This window comes from Ruditapes philippinarum, unplaced genomic scaffold, assembly GCF_026571515.1.
Source record: "Ruditapes philippinarum isolate M1 unplaced genomic scaffold, ASM2657151v2 ctg6787_1_1_1_1, whole genome shotgun sequence".
Taxonomy (NCBI): Eukaryota; Metazoa; Mollusca; class Bivalvia; order Venerida; family Veneridae; genus Ruditapes; species Ruditapes philippinarum.
The window spans coordinates 1-20,243 of NW_026856537.1; the positions used below are offsets into that span (position 1 = coordinate 1).

At 31.6% G+C, this 20,243-nt stretch overlaps 1 protein-coding gene and 1 long non-coding RNA gene across 2 annotated transcripts; one reads left to right on the forward strand and one right to left on the reverse strand.

Annotated features, from left to right (window-relative positions):
* The first annotated feature begins 1,717 nt into the window (after window positions 1-1,717).
* On the forward strand, window positions 1,718-4,264 carry LOC132746897 (uncharacterized). The gene is made up of 4 exons (XR_009628045.1): window positions 1,718-1,829; window positions 2,646-2,680; window positions 2,948-2,964; window positions 3,721-4,264. It is a non-coding gene; the product is annotated as an uncharacterized LOC132746897 (long non-coding RNA).
* A 2,434-nt stretch (window positions 4,265-6,698) lies between these two features.
* Window positions 6,699-19,944, reverse strand: LOC132746899 (uncharacterized). The gene is made up of 4 exons (XM_060736174.1): window positions 19,872-19,944; window positions 17,501-18,222; window positions 8,846-9,044; window positions 6,699-6,733 (listed from the first exon to the last, which is right to left on the reverse strand). The coding sequence occupies exons 1-4, from the start codon at window positions 19,942-19,944 to the stop codon at window positions 6,699-6,701; spliced, it is 1,029 nt and encodes a 342-aa protein (XP_060592157.1).
* Window positions 19,945-20,243: the final 299 nt, after the last annotated feature.

A 20,243-nucleotide genomic window follows, 5' to 3' on the forward strand; every position in this document is an offset into this window, starting at 1 on the left:
CTTGACCCAGTAGTGCTCATTTATTATAGTACCAAACAGCAAGTAGTTTTTGTTAAATTTATTTTTATGTTTGCGTTTTGGATATATTCTTGCATAATTAAAACGATTTATTGTAAACACTTTAAGGATACAACTTACTTGTAGCGCGAACTGATTGAAATCTATGATAATTTTACACATTTATGTACCCTATGATGGATAAACTAATATATACAATGTTCAACCTCCATTTAACACTCATGGAGCGATATTAACCAGTATTTTTGTATCTTTTTATCGAGTTTCAATTTGTGAAAGGTGCAGATTCGAACTAATTTACAATTACAAATTAAGAGTATCACATCAACTATTTGATCTGTTACATCTATACAAGTAAAAATCAATGTTTAATACTGTTTATATATACACTGCCGTAAGTAAAGACAAATTGCTGATTTACTTGCAAATATAATATTACTGTACATGTACATATGATTACATTTATACTATTTGGTTTCCAAGGAAACACTAATCAGCTAATCACCCCAAAAAATAACAATAATCACTGAATCTGTATTTCTTTCATTTGTTAATCCTGACATAGGTTTCCATAGAAACGTTTATAAAAATATACTTATTATGATTAAGAATGGCAAAAAAACCAAATGTAAGCTCTTTTTTTTATCTGATTTTAATACTTATTCCAAAAAATAGCGTTCATTAAACGGTTGTTTGCAATTCACCTCCCCAAAGGGGCTCAACAGCCGTTTTATTCAAGCGGGGGTTTTTAACATTTATTATCCCTAAATGAAGACCAATCAAACTGAGCTGCAATTTTATAAAAATTTTTTTTTTTTGATGCTTCAAAGGACCCTTTTTCCAGATTTTTGTTAATACTGGGGATACATTTTTGTTTTTAATTTGGGGAAAACCCTTTTTACAACTCTTTATTCTATTTATGAAAAAAAAATCTTTTTTTGCTAATAAATTTTAAAAAATTTGATTGGGGAATTATATCTTAAATTTGGGGTATATTTTTTGGCGGAAAATGAAAAAAAGACAAGAAATTGTTTCAGTAAAGTTTCTTTTAACGCTATATTTGATTTGAAGTGACGTCATAACTTTTTAATTGCGCTTCAATTTGATCACTTTCAATTTTTTTATAAAACCGTCAACATGAATTCCAGCAATTACTTTTTAAAGCGCTTCAAGCTTATATTTCAAGTCGTTTACGCTGTGTTATACGTTTAAAAGGAACTCTACTGTACTGAGGTTCAAAAGCATAAAAACATAAAATTTAAATTTCGTACATGAATTAGCAGGCGCACATGAACCAGAAAGATATCAAAAGATACTTAAGATGTTTGTTGGTATAATTTATATATTATTTATCATTTTATTAAGACAGTTACTGGATATGCATAAGATAGTGGAAAATACTCAGCCCAATTTGATTGAATAGTGTTGCAACGCTTTTCAATTTTTGGTCATTTTTCAAAATAAAAAAAGAGATCTTATCATTCTAGGAAAACGTAGTGAGCTAATGATCTGAAATTTTGCACAAAGTTATTGGTTGTATCACTGCATGACATGTAACGTTAATCTCAAAAAAATATTTCCTGTACAGTCATGTCAAAAAACCTCAGTGAAGTCCCTTTAAAACAACCAAAGAATTCTAGGAAACCATAGATTTTATTCATGTAAATTCTTGATATACACATTATAACAATTACTGAGATATCTTTTAAAATGTTACATCATATTAACATAGAAAAAAATGAAACATTTTATTATGACATTTGTCGGCATTTGATTTCAGAAGGACGTAATCCCTATGGAAGTTACGGCAGGTAAGAATAATCACAATAATTTTATGTTGTATTATCATTTAAAGCTCGTTGACATTGACTTGCTGCCTCGCCGCTGGAAGTTCGAATCTCGCAAGGGGCGTTAGATTCTTTATCCAGCTAGCTTACGGAACATCGGTGAAATTCTCGTGCCTGATATAATGCACAGAAGGGGGCACGTAAGGTCTTCCTCCACCATAAAAATGAGCTGAAAAATCACAGAATAACATTAATAATTCTGTTTTACTTTAGAGGCCTACAGTTATAAACATTATAATAGTTCTTTTACGTCTATTAACATCTTAATATATTTCTCATTTTTGATATACTGTCATATGTATGACCTCGCTATTGCTTAGCTATTAATTAACATTGTTTGTTTGGTTTGGTTTTATGGCGCATCAACACAATTTATGTCATGTGGGTCATATGGCGGTGAAACAGGAAAGTTGATGTTTGCTATCCTTGGTGTTACAAGCTTAAAACAACTCCAGGGGTCAAAACCGCCTCACCTGCTAGTGCTAAGAGATGCATAGACTTCAGTAATTCAAACCCATTTAGTCGCCTCTTGCGATCACGCAGGGATAAAAGGTGGCTGTAATTTTGATGTCTCAACCTTGAAAGACATCCCTAAAACTACACCGGGGTCATATTTTTTTTCTAGAATTCTTAGCGTCATAAGAATTGAATACTTACGATAAAATTTTGTTTAAAATGGCGCCATTGTTTATCTTGACAACATGGATTTTGTAGCTCTTTTTGAGGCATTTTGCGTGTTTTCGTTTTAAGAATTAACAAGAATTGATATGATTTTTTCAGGTCCAACAGAGGGGGGCTTCCTCAACTTGGATCAGGTATGTTCAACATCTATTAACCATATCATTAATCGGAGAAAATATACTTTTGCTTGTTTGTTCTTACTTTTTATTATAAGTATGTTACACATCTATTCAGCGTAAAATAATAAATAGGAGGCAATATAATTGTTTACTTGATTTTGTTGTGTTTTTTTTACATACATTATATATTCTTCTTTATTTTAATTATGTTATTTAGAAAATACATATAAAATTGTGTTCATTAATTATTTTAATTAATGGTTTTAATTGCTTTTCTTTCAGGTCGTGGCGGCGCTAGTGTATGTAAAGTTTTGATCTTTTTTGCTTTACTCGTATTTCACACATTATAACGATTTCTTTTTAATCGTTTTCAAGAAAACACATGTTTTTAAATCTTACTGGTGAATAATCATTCAAATTTAGTTCTCCAACTCTCAATTTTTTTATTTAGTAGTGATATTCATATACATGTATACCCAGCAGTACATGTAATTATGGTAGAATGAAAAAAAATCAATGACTGTTATTAAACAGATAAGTTGTTTATTTTAATTTTGAAAGCTCACGGATTTATTTAGCATGTTATTAAAGCATATTTATTATTAATAATTTAACTTGTGTGACGGCGTGACCGAGTTGTTAACGCGTCAGGCTAGTAATTTTAGGATCGCTAGCCGCATGTGTTCAAACCCAGTCAGGGACAATCCGTTGTTTCCTTGAGCAAGAAACTTTACACTCTTTGCTTAGTACTGGTTAGCTCTAGGAACGGATTCGATAGTGTTTCAGTAAGCTTATACCTTCCGATACAATCATACTTAAATAAATTTCCTACAATCCAAACTAATTAATGAGCCGCGTCATGACAAAACCAACGTAATGCGTTTGCGACCAGACCAGCCTTCGCATCCCGCTGTCTGATCAGGATCCATGCTGTTTGCTATCATTTTCTCTACTTGTTATAGAGTTTGTAAACGAACAGCATGGATCCTGATCAGACTGCGCATTATGTTGGTTTTGTCATGACGCGGCTAATTTGTTATTTCTATAAATTTCAGAATGGTGGATTGCGATGCAGTATGCCTAATTAAACTAGCTACATGGATGTTAGAAACAGCAAACAGCTATCTTAATAAATGTATTGACATTCTTAAATACAAAGGGACAAATAACTTTGACTACATTTACATATAAATTATAAATTGCTTACATTTAGATATGTTATTATTAACATTGATTACAAGTGCCTACATGTAACTATATATGTATGTACCTTTAGTTAAATGATTTATGCTTGAACAGTTTCAAGTTAAGAAACCTCTCAAATACAATATCAAGCGAGATAAGAGAATATGGGTCACGCATCAAAAATGTTTGAAATGCATGATTGTTGAAATGATTGTTAACAACAAAAACAATGGTTTGTAAAACAATACACTTGTAAACTTTAAATCTATATTTGTAACAGAAATAGAAAAAATATATTATAGCATAAAATCGGCTATTTTTCCCTTTTTTGCCCATGTTATAACGGGGCCAAAACCATGCGTTAATATAGTCACGCGCTCTTGTTATAGCCCGGTTATACCTATGCGCAATACAAAGAGGCCCAGTAAACAAACAAAAAATGACGATTTGGCCTGTTTGCCAGAGTCATGCGCTCTTGTTATATTGGAATTATTAATTCGAGGGCCTCAGTCGCATAACGGCGAGCAGCATTCAAGTAATTATGCCGGCAATACGGCGTATAGACATCGCCGATTATCTTGGTTGTCGCCCTTTCTTAGAAACGGACAGTTGTCAGTGTAAACAAATAGAATCTGTCATTCAGTATTAACCACGGATTTATATAATAAATCCGTGGATTAACTTACAAAAATGGAAAGCACAAAATGAATATAAGAAAACGTTGTTTTATTGACGTTTATATTGATAAATGTTCTGTATGTTTCTTTGAGAGAATAATGTTTTATGCCTGAATTTTTTTTAAACTTGCGTGCTTAAAAAAAAACCGATTCTGAAATTGAATCTGATGTCACTGATCTTTTTCCTACCGCCAATCTGTAATCATTCTAGGAATTTCTGAGGCACCTGTTTTGTCTTGGGTAGAGTAATGTTATGTTTTTCTTAAGTTATTATATCTCCAAAGTTAAACTTTGTTAAATCAATTAAAATTTGAAATTTCGTTCGGTTCTCAAGTTGTTGGCCCCGGAAAAAATAAACCGTTCCTCGGGACTCTGCAGACGTTATAACACGGAAAAACGTGCGTTAACCCTATATACTAAAATGATATTCAAGGAATGACTTTGCACTATGTTTATGGTTTTTGTATCACAAATCTTGAAATATCTGCAATATTTCCGTCCTACAGTTAAAGACACAAAAAGACATCTAGCGCAACCATTTAGGTTAAGTTAATTTAATTAATATCAGCGGTTATCTATGATTTGTTGATTGTTTATTACTCCCACAGCAAAGTTTTAGCTATACGTTGCGGCCGTAAAATATCGCTCAGTAATAATTATTTGTTCTTGTATTTCCACAAGTTTAAAAGTTATATATTGTTACTCTTAAATTTAGTCACCGGTTTAAGATTTTTAGATACTGATTTTATACCTTGGACGTGAGCCGTTCTCAGCTTATGTAAAGGTACATGTAATTTTCTAAATAAAAGCTAATCAAAGTAATCGATCAATACACAAAAATAAAAAAGCCTTAATTTATTTGTTCTTTATTCCCAAAGATTTTAGTAAAATTTTTATTTTACAAGGAAAATTTTTTATTATTTTGGGGCCGTAAAATACCCCCCTTTTTAAAGGGTTTTGAAGTCAATTTCAAACTTGTTCTCTCAAAATTTTTTCTCATTTACTTTACGACATTTCAATGTCGATTGAGTTTTATAGCAGAGAAGAAATAACAGTGTCACGTTAAAAGATAAAATCTTGATTACAAAAAAATATCAAATAACATCAGGAAATATTATAGTAGGAGAATTAGAATTAATACAACGCTTAAGGGAAGTAACTCTTTAAAGAGGAGAATATACTCTACATGATACTTCTACTGAAACATGTAGCTTTCATGCTGAAATTGTAAAAAAAAAGAAAAGATCAGCACGAAAAAATTAAAATGATGAAAGCTTTGTAAACTAAAATATAGTTAAACTGAATCCCTAAAGAACGCCAAAAACCGACAAAATTGAAAATGTTGAAGGCACGGTTTGATTGGGCCTGTTGATGAACGGTCCTAGAAATTGCAAGTTACCGTCCACGCCCCCTAGCACCGGCAATACTGAAACACGAAAGTGGTGAAATTTAAGCCTGTTAGCAGGAACATATGTTTTTTTCATTCTACCAAGTAAGTCCACTTGACCGGACTTTAGTATAATTTTACATCTAAATATAGGATGTTTTTAAATTCAAATTTCACCACTTTGGTTTTGTAAATGTTGAATTCTGCTTAAGCCGGTGCTAGGGGGCGTGGACGGTAACTTTCTTTTCTTTTTATTTTGGTATACTAGATAACTACAGTCTTCCTCTCAACAGCTGTATGCCATGTAACAATGTAACAATATTTAAATAACAACAAAAAAGTTAAATGTTTATGAAACATGAAAAAATAAAAATCCAATCTAGCTGCCGTATGTGAACTTTAAAGCAGAAAAATAAACTAAATCTTAAATCGTCAATTTTTATATAAAATATTTTGACTTAAAACCAAAATAAGAGGATCAAACTTATGATCATCAAAAATGTAGTTGTTGTGCTTAGCTGTGCTGAGCATGACTGAGTACTTAAACTTGCTCAAACCGGTGCTAGGGGGAGTAAGGGATATTGGACTTTTAACATTATCCTTCATGAACAGACTAAATCAAACCGAATCTGCAATTTTCATGTAATTTTGCTGTTTTTGATTGTTTTAATGCTTCCGAGGGATCACTTTGTTTCCAGATATTTATTGCATAGAATCGTCTTACATATGGGGATGTTTCTTATCTGAGATTTTACTATTTTTTATGTTCAAATGTTGAATTCTGCTAAGCCGGTGCAAAAAAGAAAATGCCATATGCACCTGTTACACAACAACAAAACTTTAGATTCCAATACTTAGTTTCATATTACCAAATAGGTCTTTGAAAACAATGAGATATTAAAGTTAAATACAGAAAAACAATAAATGGAATAGAGTTTGATATGTATAAATGCATGTATCTATAAAAAAACAATCAAAACAAACATGCCCTGAAAATGCGAATAGATTAGTATGCAAATCTTCCTAACGTTGACAATTATTTCGATGGGGGATAAAGAATAATTCAAGCATTTTTATGACGGGATTATTTATTATTCTTGTGTTTGTAAATCAATAATGTTTGTACGGGGTCAATCGGCTATTTCTCATTTTATTAAAAGATACATTACACTTTGGGGCGTCCGAAATCAAACCACTTGCCCTAGCTGCTGTTGTTTCGAAGTCCGCCAGGAACATTGTATTCTTTACACCAGACGTCGGGTTTCTACTCCTGGCAAGTCACAATTTAACCATTACAGTATTGGTGTGACTGAGAATCCAACCAAACAAACGTTGTAATTTGGAAAACAAAACATGTCAAAAAAACATGCACATCAATTCTTTTGATTTTTTAAGGAACATACTAAGAAACTTCTAAGAGTTAAAAACGTGGTATCAGCAAGCTTTATATGTTATAAGAAAATATTTGTTCTTATTAACGGCGGATTAGATTAATTTGTTTTTTTATGACATAGGATAAACTATGAAATAAAGAAAGCTTATGCAGATTAAAACCAGTTATATAATAGTAGCTAGCGATTGATCTAGACAGGTTAGGTCCTGTTTGAAAGTACATGACAATCGACACAATATATATAGCTCTTAATGAATTAGAATTTTAAAACAAAAATTAAAAATGAGCTGTTTGATATAAAGTAGAAAAGAAATAGAATCTCTAAAGAAAGTCCAAAACGACAAAATTTGAAAAATGTTGCCGGCCGGCTGTTGATATAAATGTTGATATAAAGTCATCACAAAAACAGGACAGGGCACAAGGCAGAGCACGAACTGTATAATCACTTAAATGATACTAAAAATGAATTATAGTAACCGACAAGGAAATTAAAGAAAACATACAATTGATTGATTGATAGGCCCGCAAAGTAAAAGGGCACAGGGGAAGGGGACTCGAGATTCGTGGAAGGCAGGGGCAAAAATTTAAAAAAAACTTGGGGTAAAAGGGAAGATACTTACGGAGACGAGAAAACAACAAGGGGCTCAACAAAATATGATAAACAAGATCAACAAGGACAGGAGGCGTTCAATTAATGCAACCCCGCACGACCCAGCAACAAGAACCAGTGGCAAGAAGCCCAGGCGGACCCCAACAAAAACAGGACAGGACACAAGGGAGAGCACTGACAGGCTAATCACTAAAATGATTAAATAATTTGTAACTGATAAGGAATTCAAAAGAAAACAAATAAATGATTGCATTCCTGCTTGGTAATTTTTTATGATTAATGGCTTCCCGAGGGATCACGATTTTTCGGCAGTTTTTTTGGTCCTATGACTGTATAAGCAAATGTGGGCCCCCAAACAAAAGGCGGCCCGTTGTATTTTGTTTGTAAAAGTCGTGGGGAACACTTTCTTTTCAGAAGGGCCCGGGCAAGGGCTTAATTAAAAAAAAATAGCTCGAAAAAACGGGCTATCTGATTTTACGGGAGGCCCTAGGCCCCCGGGATTAAACGATTGCGGGGTGTTTTTTGGGTTTTCTTTCTCCCTTTTGTTTTCATAGTTTAAAAAAATAAAAAACACGTTTCCTTTTTCACAATATGAAAAACCCGGGAAAAAAATAACCCAAAAAACGAGATCTGAATATGAATTTTCTGTCGCTTTTCCCCTTTTTCTTCCGTCACAATAAGTAAACCCCAGCAAAAATGAGCCAATCAACGGGCATGCTCTGGAGTGCGGGTAACTCCAGTTAACGCACTGTGCATGTATATGTATACGATTTAACTCCGACACATGTTCAAAAGAAAGGTCCCCAAACTATGATACAAGTATGTGATGAATATCAATATTAAACAATTTATGCACATGCAAGTAAATATAATTTAAAACAAACACAAAAAACTCTTGACATCTGAAATATTTGTTTATTGATAATACTTTTTTGTATCAAACTCAATTTTGTTGGTGGTTCAGTATTATATCCAAAGAGTACAAAGTCGTGTTTATAAAGTTCTTGTATACCTTTTATAGTTTCAGGTTTAATTGTTTGATATGCCTGATAAAGATACTCATATCGCTGATGCTGACTCTGAACAGAGCTCAATGGAAAATCTCGGAAGTGTTTGTAAAACAATCTCTGTAAGGGTTTTTGCTTTATTCGCAAACATAGTTTCGTTGATTTTTGTCATTGGAAAAATCTATTCGTTTATTTGATAAACCCCTTTAATTTTTAAGTGGAAACCCAACCCCGGTTTTTAAAAATTTAAAATTAAGCCAAGGGCATTTTCAGTTTTCTAAAATTCTAGTTTTTGAGAAAAAAATGTATCCTTTCCGGGGAAATTAACCAGCCCCATGGTCATGGGCGCTTGGGGAAAATAAAACAAAATTGTTCCCTTTTTAACTCCAACCCGTTTTTAAAGAACTAAAATTTTGCGAATGTTCCTGCTTTTCAAATAACGAAAAAAATTTCGCGGGGGGACGAGGGGAGAAAAAACCCTGTTTAATTTTTCCCATTTAATGTTTTAAAAAATTGTTTGCTTTCCAAACCCTTTTTCCAATTTTAAAACTCCCGGGGAAAAATGTAAACATTCGGACCAGTGAAATGTTAGTTATATCCTTAAATCGTTCCTGTATGTGACGTATACGAAAATTCAAACTTTCCTCAAGAGAAGATTATGCGTTTTCTCATAGCTGAGGGAATAAAGCGTGAATATGGGGCACTTGACACTAGGCATTGTTCTAGATTTTTTTTTATTACATTCTGAACACCTGTCATCATATTGTAGCATATGTTGTGAAACCTTTCTTCTTGGAAAAATTTTGAAAATGAAATTTAACCGTAACTCAACCACTTTCAATATTAATTCCAAAGGCCCTTGTCCAAGAACTGCTTCCGCTTTTCGGTCTTTGCCAGTATGGAAATTGTAATTTTCTGACTCTATAAAATAATTTTGAAATGACCTTTTCCATTGTATTCTCAATAAATGTTTGTCACTACAAACATGTTTATTTGGTTTCCATTCTTGCTCTGTGAACCCTTGTTATAACTTTCGTAAATTGGGACTACTTGTATTTAACCTTTTTGGGGCTTAAAATGGGTTTTTTTTCCCTTATGTATCTTTGGTTTTTTTAAAAAGAAATGGTACAAAAACATTTTTGACCCCATTTAGTTTTATTATGAAATTAAATTTTATTTTCCCTTTTTTTTGAGGGCCAGGCGGCCCTATGTGATTCTTGGGTAAGTTTTTCCCCCGTTTTTATGTCATTTTTAAACCCGTACTTACTTTTCTGGGGTATTTTATCTTCCCGAGTTGCCCATGTTGGGGCTTAATTTTGTTTCCCAATTTTTGTATAGGGAATAATTTTAACAAAGAAGATAACTTGGGGGAAATTTAGTTTCGTTTTGGGGGGGTTCACTATCTCCAAAAGAAAATTATGTTTAAAATGTTCTGATTTTTATGGGAAAAAATGGAAGGAGACGTTTCTTCTGGTTGTCGAGTATGATGAATGTGATTTAAACGTAGACGACCGTGCTGATGATGGAAATAACAGGAGTTGTTTTTATGTTCCTTCTTGTCTGTTATCTCGTACCATATCCTGATTGGAATAAACTTTTCGTCAAAGGTTCTTGTCCTGGCAGTATGGAATTTTGCTATTTTCCCCTATTTTGCTTTCTGGAAAGGAAAAAAAAACAGTAAAAAAAAACGTGACAAGGTTAGACTTGTGAGTAGTATATCATGCGTGAATGGATACTCTAAATTATAATTTCAGATAATTTTGATTGTTGTATTTAATTTAATTATCGTATGCTGAATATTAAAAACTTTTATGGCTGTGTTAGGAAGAACATTTCAAAACGCAGCCTATAAAAGTGTTTGAACCTATAAGCCCGGATCTGCAATTTTCATTTAATTTTGTTAATACTTTTTAGGTTTTTTGTCTTTGATATATTTTAAAAAACGGGTTTTTTTAATTGGTGGAAAAAGGGGAAATAGGAATCCCCGAAAGGGGCCAAAATAACAGAATTGAAAATTTTTCCCGGCCGGTTTTAACAGCCTTAGAACCTAGGACAATAAATTTCCGGTTAAAATTGTAAAAATTTCCCCCCCTAGCCCTTTTCCCCTTTTTTTCCCACGTTTTTCGATTTTTTTTATTTATTTTTTACAAAACCGGGAAATTCTTCTAATTTCATTTTTAAACAGGGTTTGGGAGAAAAAACCCATTAATACAAAATTCGCAAAAAAAAAGAAAAAAACAGAACCCCTACGAAATAAATTTTGGGAGTATCATTTCCCATAAAAAGCCGGTATGATTTTTAAGAAAAGGCGTAGTTTTTTATGCTTTTTAAAAAAAAAAGGGCCACGTAAATCACAATAAGCTTTTTAGAGATTCCCCTGTTATGTCATTATATAAGAAAACACTAATATACCATCTTAGTTATATATACCATGCGCCCGATCCAAAGATGCATTGGCGGGGATGGGGCTTTTATCCCTTTTGTTATTTGGCTAATATGTATAGAAAACATACATTATAACAACTGTATTGTAAACATGTATGGTCTCATTTTTTATGAAAATGAAAAAAAAATTATGACTTAAACTCAGGAATGAAATCAAACTTGAGTCCTGCAGTAACCATTACAATTTTTGTTGTTTTTGTCTTTCTGTGGGGGATTTGTGTTTTTCTCTTATTTAAAGACACCTAAATCCCCCAAGAAAGCTACTAGTTAAATGTTGTCCACACCTCTCTTGAAATTATGCATTTCACCCGTAAGTTAGTTCTGTTTAAGGTTGTAGATTTATGCAAAGGAAAAATCATAATATGCCACGGATTTAAAAGATACTAGTAATAGAATTATGGGTAATAGAAAGGGAGCATCGAAACACGATTGCTATGTGATTTGTACGGAGGGGGTGTAGCCGCCGAGTTAAAATTTATTCAGAATTGCCGGTTTTTTGAGTTCTTTCTCTTTTATGTACAAACATAAAAAAAACACGTTTCCCTGTTGTCACAATATGAAACCCCCGGGAAAAAAAAGTAACCAATGAACGACATCTGAATATGAATTTTCTGTCGCTTTTCCTTTTCTCTTCCGTCACAATAAGTAAACCCCTATGGCAAAAAAGGCCAATCAATGGGCATCTTTTGGAAAGTGCGGGTATTTATCTATTTTAACAATACCTGCCACCCAGTTAACCACTGTGCAATGTATATGTAACAATTTTAACCCTCTGACACCATTTTCAACAGAAAGGTCCCCAAACTTATGATACAAAGTGATATTAATATAATAATAAACAATTAGTTAATATATATATACCTTCAACATTTAAATGCCATCAATTGTCGTTAATATATTAATATAAAAACAATTTTAGTTAATAATAACTTCAAACATAAAATGCCATCAGGGTGTTGCCGTTCTGATGTAATATAGGATTCACAAGAACTATCACACATAACAAACAAACAGTGAAATGGCACGACTTTCTGTTGCTTCATATCTGTAAACGTGAAGTCATCATGGGGGACCCTAAAATGGTTTTAAAAATATATTTCGTAATTCCCAAAACAAATTTTTATGGTTAATAAACACAGAAAAGAATATTGTGTGTGTCTAAGTGGGCCAATATTTCCCCGGGCACGAGCGCGCACTTGAGTAGAAACAACGACGTTTCCGTTAATTAAGCTGGATAGCAACCCCCCCCGCACCCCCCTCTCCCTTTTCACCCCCATTGAAGAAATCCTTGTTTTAAAAATAAGAAGGGGACTTTTTAAATTATTAACCGCATTTGTATTTTTTTTGGGATGTTTTCAAAAAAAAGTTTATAAGCTTTAAATATTTCAAAAAACTAGAAAGAGGTATACTAGTCTTTCTCTTTATATATTTATTATTTAATATAATTATTTCAATATATACATTTATTTATATTTATTTACTTCAATAAAGCTGAGGGTGACTGCATAAAGCTAAATTTATCAGGGCATACACTTCATCATCAGAAAAAATCAATCCAATGACAATGAACAAACGTTTAAAGAGTGCCACATCATGAAACATTCCAATTATATAACTTTTATTTCTTATAAATATGTAGACAAAAAAGAAAATATCTAAAAACATAAATGAAAACTTCTGTTTTGCAAACAAATGTAACATGTAGAATCAAAATCAGTTTTTTTTAAACTTTTATTATAAGCCGAAAGTGGGGAAAGGGGCGGTATGCCTCTATGGTGGAAAAAAAAACATTTAAAAATTTAAAAAACACGTGAAACATTATAAAAAAATACCCAAACCGGTCGGTTACTTTGATAATCGGAATACAATTACAGTTCATTGTTAGTCATCTATTATTCCAGTCCATTATTGTTGTAAGTTGAGATGTAGAACAATGCAACGATTTTCATGTATGCTTCTCTTTTACCTATAAATTCTAATTGATAAACAAACCAAACAAAAACAAAATGGTACAAATATCACGATTCAACTCTTGTCTAAAAAACAGCCCGGTGAGGTTTTAGGTAGTAGTTTTGATTACTTGGTAAATTAATGAACAAAATGTTCGCATTTTTGTTGTTTTAAGTGAATTTTTGGATTAATCTTAAATAAATCCTTGCTTCGTTCTATTTAGTACTTACATTAACAACATCTGCTTTTATGACTTGACAGTCAATGAATAGTAATGGGATAAGTTATTCGTATATTTTATGAAAGTCTGGGTATTTGTATTTTATCCATAGTGGGCGTAATGTGTATATATTTCTTGCAGGTAAGGTTTCAAGGAAAGATCATTAAATGTATACAACATTTGGTTTTGGTTCGGACGGTACCCAATGTATGGGGTGTTTTGACGGTGAATATAGATGCTTACCACGTCGTTTTGATTATAGTTGGTTTATTTCAAATATAAACAGTTTATAAATAGTTTTTAAATGCCATTTATCCACTTGTAACACGTCCATATTAGGTAAAATTTTTTGTTTTGGTTTTCAACAACAAAAGCCCAAAAACACAAAGAAAAAAAAATCAATATAATTTCTATAGGGAGTTAGTTCAGATATTATTTGGCGATCTTTTCACTGTTAATAATGATATAAAAAAATCAATATTTGTTTAATACACAGGATTTTTAATTTTTTTTTATCTTTAATGAATTTAATTTATCTTCAAAATAAATGTTCAATGTTGTCATTTTTTTACTTATCTAGAAAAAAGAAAAATTATTAATTGATTCCTTGGAATTTTCTCTGTTATAATTATCTTCATAGAGGATTTAAAAAATGCTTAATGTATATCACTTTCAGGTAATATGAAGAATCCTTTTGAATTAATAAATGCTTTAATCATTGTGAACGATAGATGAATGTCACTGAAGGTAAATATCATATTTTCCTAAACCTTTTAACTATATAATATACATTAAGAATATTCTCAAAGATATTTGTTGATAATTTTCTAATAAAATGCAAAGTGCTTATGTTTGATTTCAGGCTATGGAAAATATTTTCGTTTGTTCGTGATAAACGATAAAGTCGAAAAAACGTTTTCGTGATAAACGATAAGTTCGAATATACATGTAAAGATTGGTGTGTATAAAACTTGTTATGTATGCGTTATGTAAAAAAAATATAGCAGAAAAAATTAACATATAAAAGAATTGGCCTTCAAAAAAATCCAACAACACAGGAAAAGGAAAACAAAAAATCTGCATCACTTGGGTTACTAAAGAAAAAAACATATTGTCTTCAATGTGAGATTACGAAGGTCATTAGTGTGGAAGTTTGAATAGTTATCGGCACTCCAAGACATCCTGTATTCTACAAAATTCATTATTAAAACTTATTGGAACAATCAACAACCAATGACAATTTTAACATTCATTTGAGTATGGAATGCAATTTTAAAAACAGCACAAAAGGTCCTCAATGCGAGTGAAAACAAATGGGCTCATAGAAATAAAAAATAGCCTTATTTATTATCAATGTTTGAATTGAAACGGTTGGATTAATAGGCTATATCAGTTAAAAATTCGTGATTTAACGTACTAGGTATTATCATTTTTGAAGTGAAAATGAAAACAATCTTCACTTTAATGAAGAGTAAAGTGTAGTTTCCTGATTTATTATCAAATTCAAATTCATTATTTCTCTCAGTGCATCATACATGATACAAACATAAGGTATATAACAATTAACATTAGTAAAAACGGCAATACATACATGGCAAGTCATTTACAGAGAACAATCACAATACATAAAAAAAGATTAACCATCTAATGTTTATTTTTATTTCCTCCTTCGTTCAGTAGAAAGTAAATTATTTATTGATTCTGCAGCATAATTAATATGTATAAACAGCTGAGTATGACCACTGGTTTGGAAATTTAACATAAAATGATGTCTTATTTCCCACATTAATCAGCTTTTGACCACCCTGTCATGCATAATTTATCGGGCAAACGAAGTAATTTGTTTTTATAAGAGAGTTAAAAAAACTGAATTGTAAAAGTTTAATGTAAATTCGAAATTTGTGGTCGACTTCAAAAAACAAATCAAAAATTTTAACACATTTTTTGCGGGGTTTTATTTATCTCCTTAAATTTCACGGGCCTTAAGTTTACACGGTCTCACGTGGGGTTTTTAGTTATTCACAGAAAGTGTTTATGGATTTATTTCTACGGAATTAAGCAGTGTTTCTAAGAGTTTGCAAGTGATTTTGGATACATTTTGCTAGGGAAAATTGTGGGCAATACTGGGAGTTATACCAAAAGCTCTAGTGGTTGCTAATTCGTGTTGCAGTGCTGTTGTCATTAAAGGAAACGTAATTGTTAACAATTAATTGTTAATATCATAGATATGAGCTTGGTTTTGTTTTCATTAAATTGGAAGTTTTTTCTTATTTCTGTGGTACCGATTTGGTTTCTAAATTAAATTTAAAGTTAATTTACAACTGTACAGAAATATATAAGTAAGTAAAAATATATGCATTTGTAGATATACCGTATTCTTAATAGCATCAAACTCATACAGGTTAAATAACACTAAATTTAAGTGGTCTGGTAAAAAAAATATTTTTATATTCATGTATTTTTGAAGTGTTTTCTTAATATTTCGTCATATTTTCGACAATATTCGACATTATATTATTTTCTATTTACTTAAAATTGTCGTATTCCATTTCGATGTTAAGTCGTGCACCGGATAATAGTTACTGCGTGCGGTCACCGTAGTTTGTTTACACCGCTGTCCTCATCCGGAATATTACATTATCAAATAGCATGTTCGATAACTCTTACGTGATAAAGACATGATTCATTTTATAAAAATAAAATACAAGACTTTTTTTTTCAAAATTACATTTCCGGGCAATTTGCGCATGCCGTACACAGTAACGGTCTTATAAAACAAAATTAGTCTGGTTTCCCCTGACCTACATTTACTACCGGGAAATTAGTAAACGTAGATAACTTAGTAAAAGGGGAAGTAACTCCAGACTAATATCAAATATGCATATAATACAATCAAATGGTCAATATCAATACTTTATAGAAAAAATATATCATTAAAATACACAGTATTTTAAACGTTAACTTATTATAGAATCTACTATCACTTAGTGCCACAAGTATCAACATGTTTCAAATTATATCTACTGGTAAATAAGTACTTAGGACAGATACCATCCTATTAATAAGGGTGTAAATAGCACGACAAAACAAAAATAAATGTATATATAATAAATAGTGTTACAGCGTTTGGGACAAACGTTTGATTAACTGTAAAGAATAGTGATTCGAACATCGAAGGCTTTAAATATATTCATTGATAAGTTTCTGATTTCTATTTCATTTTCTGAATTCATCAATGCAACAAATTGAGGTATATTTGGTCTTTTCCAAAAGTTTTTTTACATGTACGTAGATCTAGAAGAAGTGAATGACTAGAAGGACATAATATTGTTAAATCTGTAATTCAAACATAATAAGAATTACATTAAGCATGCATTAACCTTGTGGAATAATTGTAGAATAATTAAAAATCTTAAAATCCAATTTGTATATTTCTATAATTTGTTCAAATGTTTCATATCTAATTTCACTATACGCGTCTACTAACGCTCTATGGCGTTGTCGTTTCATTTCCGATGACGTCATTTCGTTTCTATTTATAGAAGCAAGTATTACATCTGTGACGTATGATGTGTCGTAATATTGTAATTTACTATTAAACAATTTGCTCGGAAATTCTAATGTTTCTTTCAAGTAGCCTTGTATTTTAAAAGCGGTCCATATTCTTTGTATTAATTTTTGGCCATACACGCAAGTTCCTTTTTTCGTTATCTTGTTTCTATTCATCACTGTTTGAACAATTCCTGGAATAGTTGTTTCAATTCTGTGTTCATGTAACGCTGATAAAATCGTGTCAAGCTTTTCATCAGGTACACTGAACGCTTTCAATGCCTGCTCTACGTCTTTTGAAAAGCTTTCTTGTTTTACAAGTATATAAGCGTTTACATCACACGGACGACATAGATTATAAATCGGTGCCCAGTGGCGATTTAATGTCTGTCCCATTCCCACTTTAAGAATGATAAAATCCAAAAAACTCTTGAAATGTGACGTCATCAAAACAATAATTTCGCTTCCATGGCGACCTGAGCTGCATGACTTCACGATTTAGGTTTATATTTAGAAACAAGAATGACTTATCAATGAACGCTGAATACAGACGACTAAACGGGTCACGTGACACAATGACAGAGAAAGAGTGTTTTCTTTGCTGGCTGTTAAAATTTACACTAAACTTCCCCATCAAACCATGGACACGTGACCTTGCTTTAGAAAACACAGTCTCTGAATTCTCCACTCCATTTTCAAGAATGTAAAATGCCTGTGTCCAGAAAGTCGATCCTGATTTCGGAACCTTGCAATATGAAAATCCGTAAGTTTTAGAGTAGTAGTACCTTGTATTATTTTTACCTTTGTATATAAGGTCACGAAATATATCTGTGTCTTTACAAACTGTTTTAATTCTGTTAATTCTTTCTTTTTGCTCCGTTGAATACCCTTGTTTTAAATGATTACTTGATGACGTCATTTTGTAATTTGTAGTTGCCATGACGTCGCGTGAACTGTTCGCCGCCATAGTTTTAATCTGTTTTTGCAGTTTTTGTAAAAAATGTGTCAGCTCTTCATCTCGGGAGGGGATATCAGTAGTGGAGTTGTACATATAAGGTACAATCATATCCTCTGGTGTACTATAGGCAAACAAACTCTCGTTACGTTGGCTTCTAATATCAGTGTAACTGTTATCTGAAATGAAACGACATTATTCAAAGTACATGTTAAAGATATACTATGCTCATCCTTGGAATAAAATATTTTTATCACAGAAATTTATCAAAAACAATATAATTCTTACCGAATATGTCCAATTTGAATAAAAAAATTAATAAATTATTTATTGGAAGCTGCGTTCCCTATAACAGGTCATGTAATTTTGGTATTTTCTTTAAAAAAACTGCCAGTTTTTTTAATGACACGTTGTATTCATAGTGTAACCACCTATAGTGTGTAGAATTTTAAACACCATATATTTACTTTGTGTGAAATTAAAACATGTTTATTTTATATTTACAAAGAGACTGTGTATGATTATAAATATTTTCATATTTGAAATTTGAGCATAGTATATCTTTAACTAAATATAGATTTTAAATGACTTTACGTTTCATTTATAAAAGTGCTTTTAATCATCATATTGATACAGTGAAAACTGTAAGAACAATACCCTTCCGGTGATTAATAATGTGGTCGTTGTTGAAAGGTGTTGCATTACAGAGGTTAAGCCTATTTGAAGTACAAGTAGTATTGATTTTGGAACAACTGATATTGTTAAGGAATAGATATCAATTAATTGAGTGCATTGTTGTAGAATAATGCACGGCTTGAGTTCAAATGCGCAGGAATATAATTACAGATAGACCTGAGTGATTAATTACAAAGCATTTGAATGATAAATCGTACATTATTATATCACAACGCAAGAAAAGTGAATATCTTTTTCCATTCTAACATGCCTTTAAAAAGAGAATTGATAAAAATATGCTGAACTGAATTAAATAACAGCAACAACCATAACAGCAACTTCAAAATGAAACGTTTAAAACTGAATTAAAAGAAATGTGTTTTTGGTATCTGTGAATTCAACACATATTTACGGTAACTCATTTTTGAGACACCGTTCAGAACTTTACTACACTAATTAGTATCAAAGTAATTAGTATCAAACAACAATGTGGGGGGAGAGAGATCTTCCAATTTTTTTTAATTCATATATATGTAAGCACGGACACTATTTCATCGCAAACTGTTAGTCCATTATTAATTAATAAATTAGAAATCAATATCACCCGGCTATCTGACCCGTGTTTTTCTATCAGTTATTTATCACACAGTTTTCACTTTTATGAGATTCAATTATTTATGACAAGTATATGTAAGTATACTTAAGTATATGTATATATTCAGCATATGTTTGTTTGTATGGAGTGGAAATCAATCAGAGAATTTACTATATATTTTCCATACTTTACAATGTTTCAATGTATATCACAGTGTGATAACATTGTTTAAAACATTATTTATTTATTAAGCTGCCCTTTGTTTACGTATCAACGGTCAATTCTTACCAAAAAGTTAAATTTAGCAGTTTTAAACACAAATGTTTGTTGAATATAAAATTATCTGACAAATTAAAGCATTTGTCTAATTTTTTGTCAAATTTAAGTAATTATATGAATATAGATGCCATTTGGTAACTTAATCTTATATTACATTTTACATAGGTTTTGTTTATTTTTATACAGTAACTACGTAAACGGAAATAAATAAATAAATTAAATGAATAAATAGAAAGGATTTGAAAATTATGATTTACATATTTCTGATTTCTCCCAAACTCTCAACGCTACCAACAACCTCAAATTTTCCGTCCAACCCCTGTCCCCCACACACTATCCCTCCCTCCCTCATCCCCCACAACTCACACCACACTCATACTCCCCACCCCAGATTTAAACTACTTTTCCCATTAAACTAAAATCAATCAAAATATAAAATATATATATATATATAGTGATCCAACCCCTGTCCCCAATCCCATCCACTCCAAAGCAACTCTTGTTCCCCCCCACAAACACCACACACTAAACACACTGTCACTGACTCCCCAAATATAACAAACACTTTCCATTATTAAACCTATAAAAATAGATAAAATCTTTGTAACTATAATAATATAGCAATCGATGTAAAAGATAGATTACAACCTG

Bases quoted from the DNA above. Each gene is read 5' to 3' on its own strand.
- LOC132746899 (XM_060736174.1), bottom strand. From the start codon at position 19,944: ATGAGGGAGGGAGGGATAGTGTGTGGGGGACAGGGGTTGGACGGAAAA. The intron at 9,045-17,500 runs CATTCTTAAAGT...AAACCCTTACAG, and splicing joins AAGAGTTTTTTGGATTTTAT to AGATTGTTTTACAAACACTT. The intron at 6,734-8,845 runs GTATTATCAATA...GTTGTGTAACAG, and splicing joins ATTGAGTTTGATACAAAAAA to GTGCATATGGCATTTTCTTT.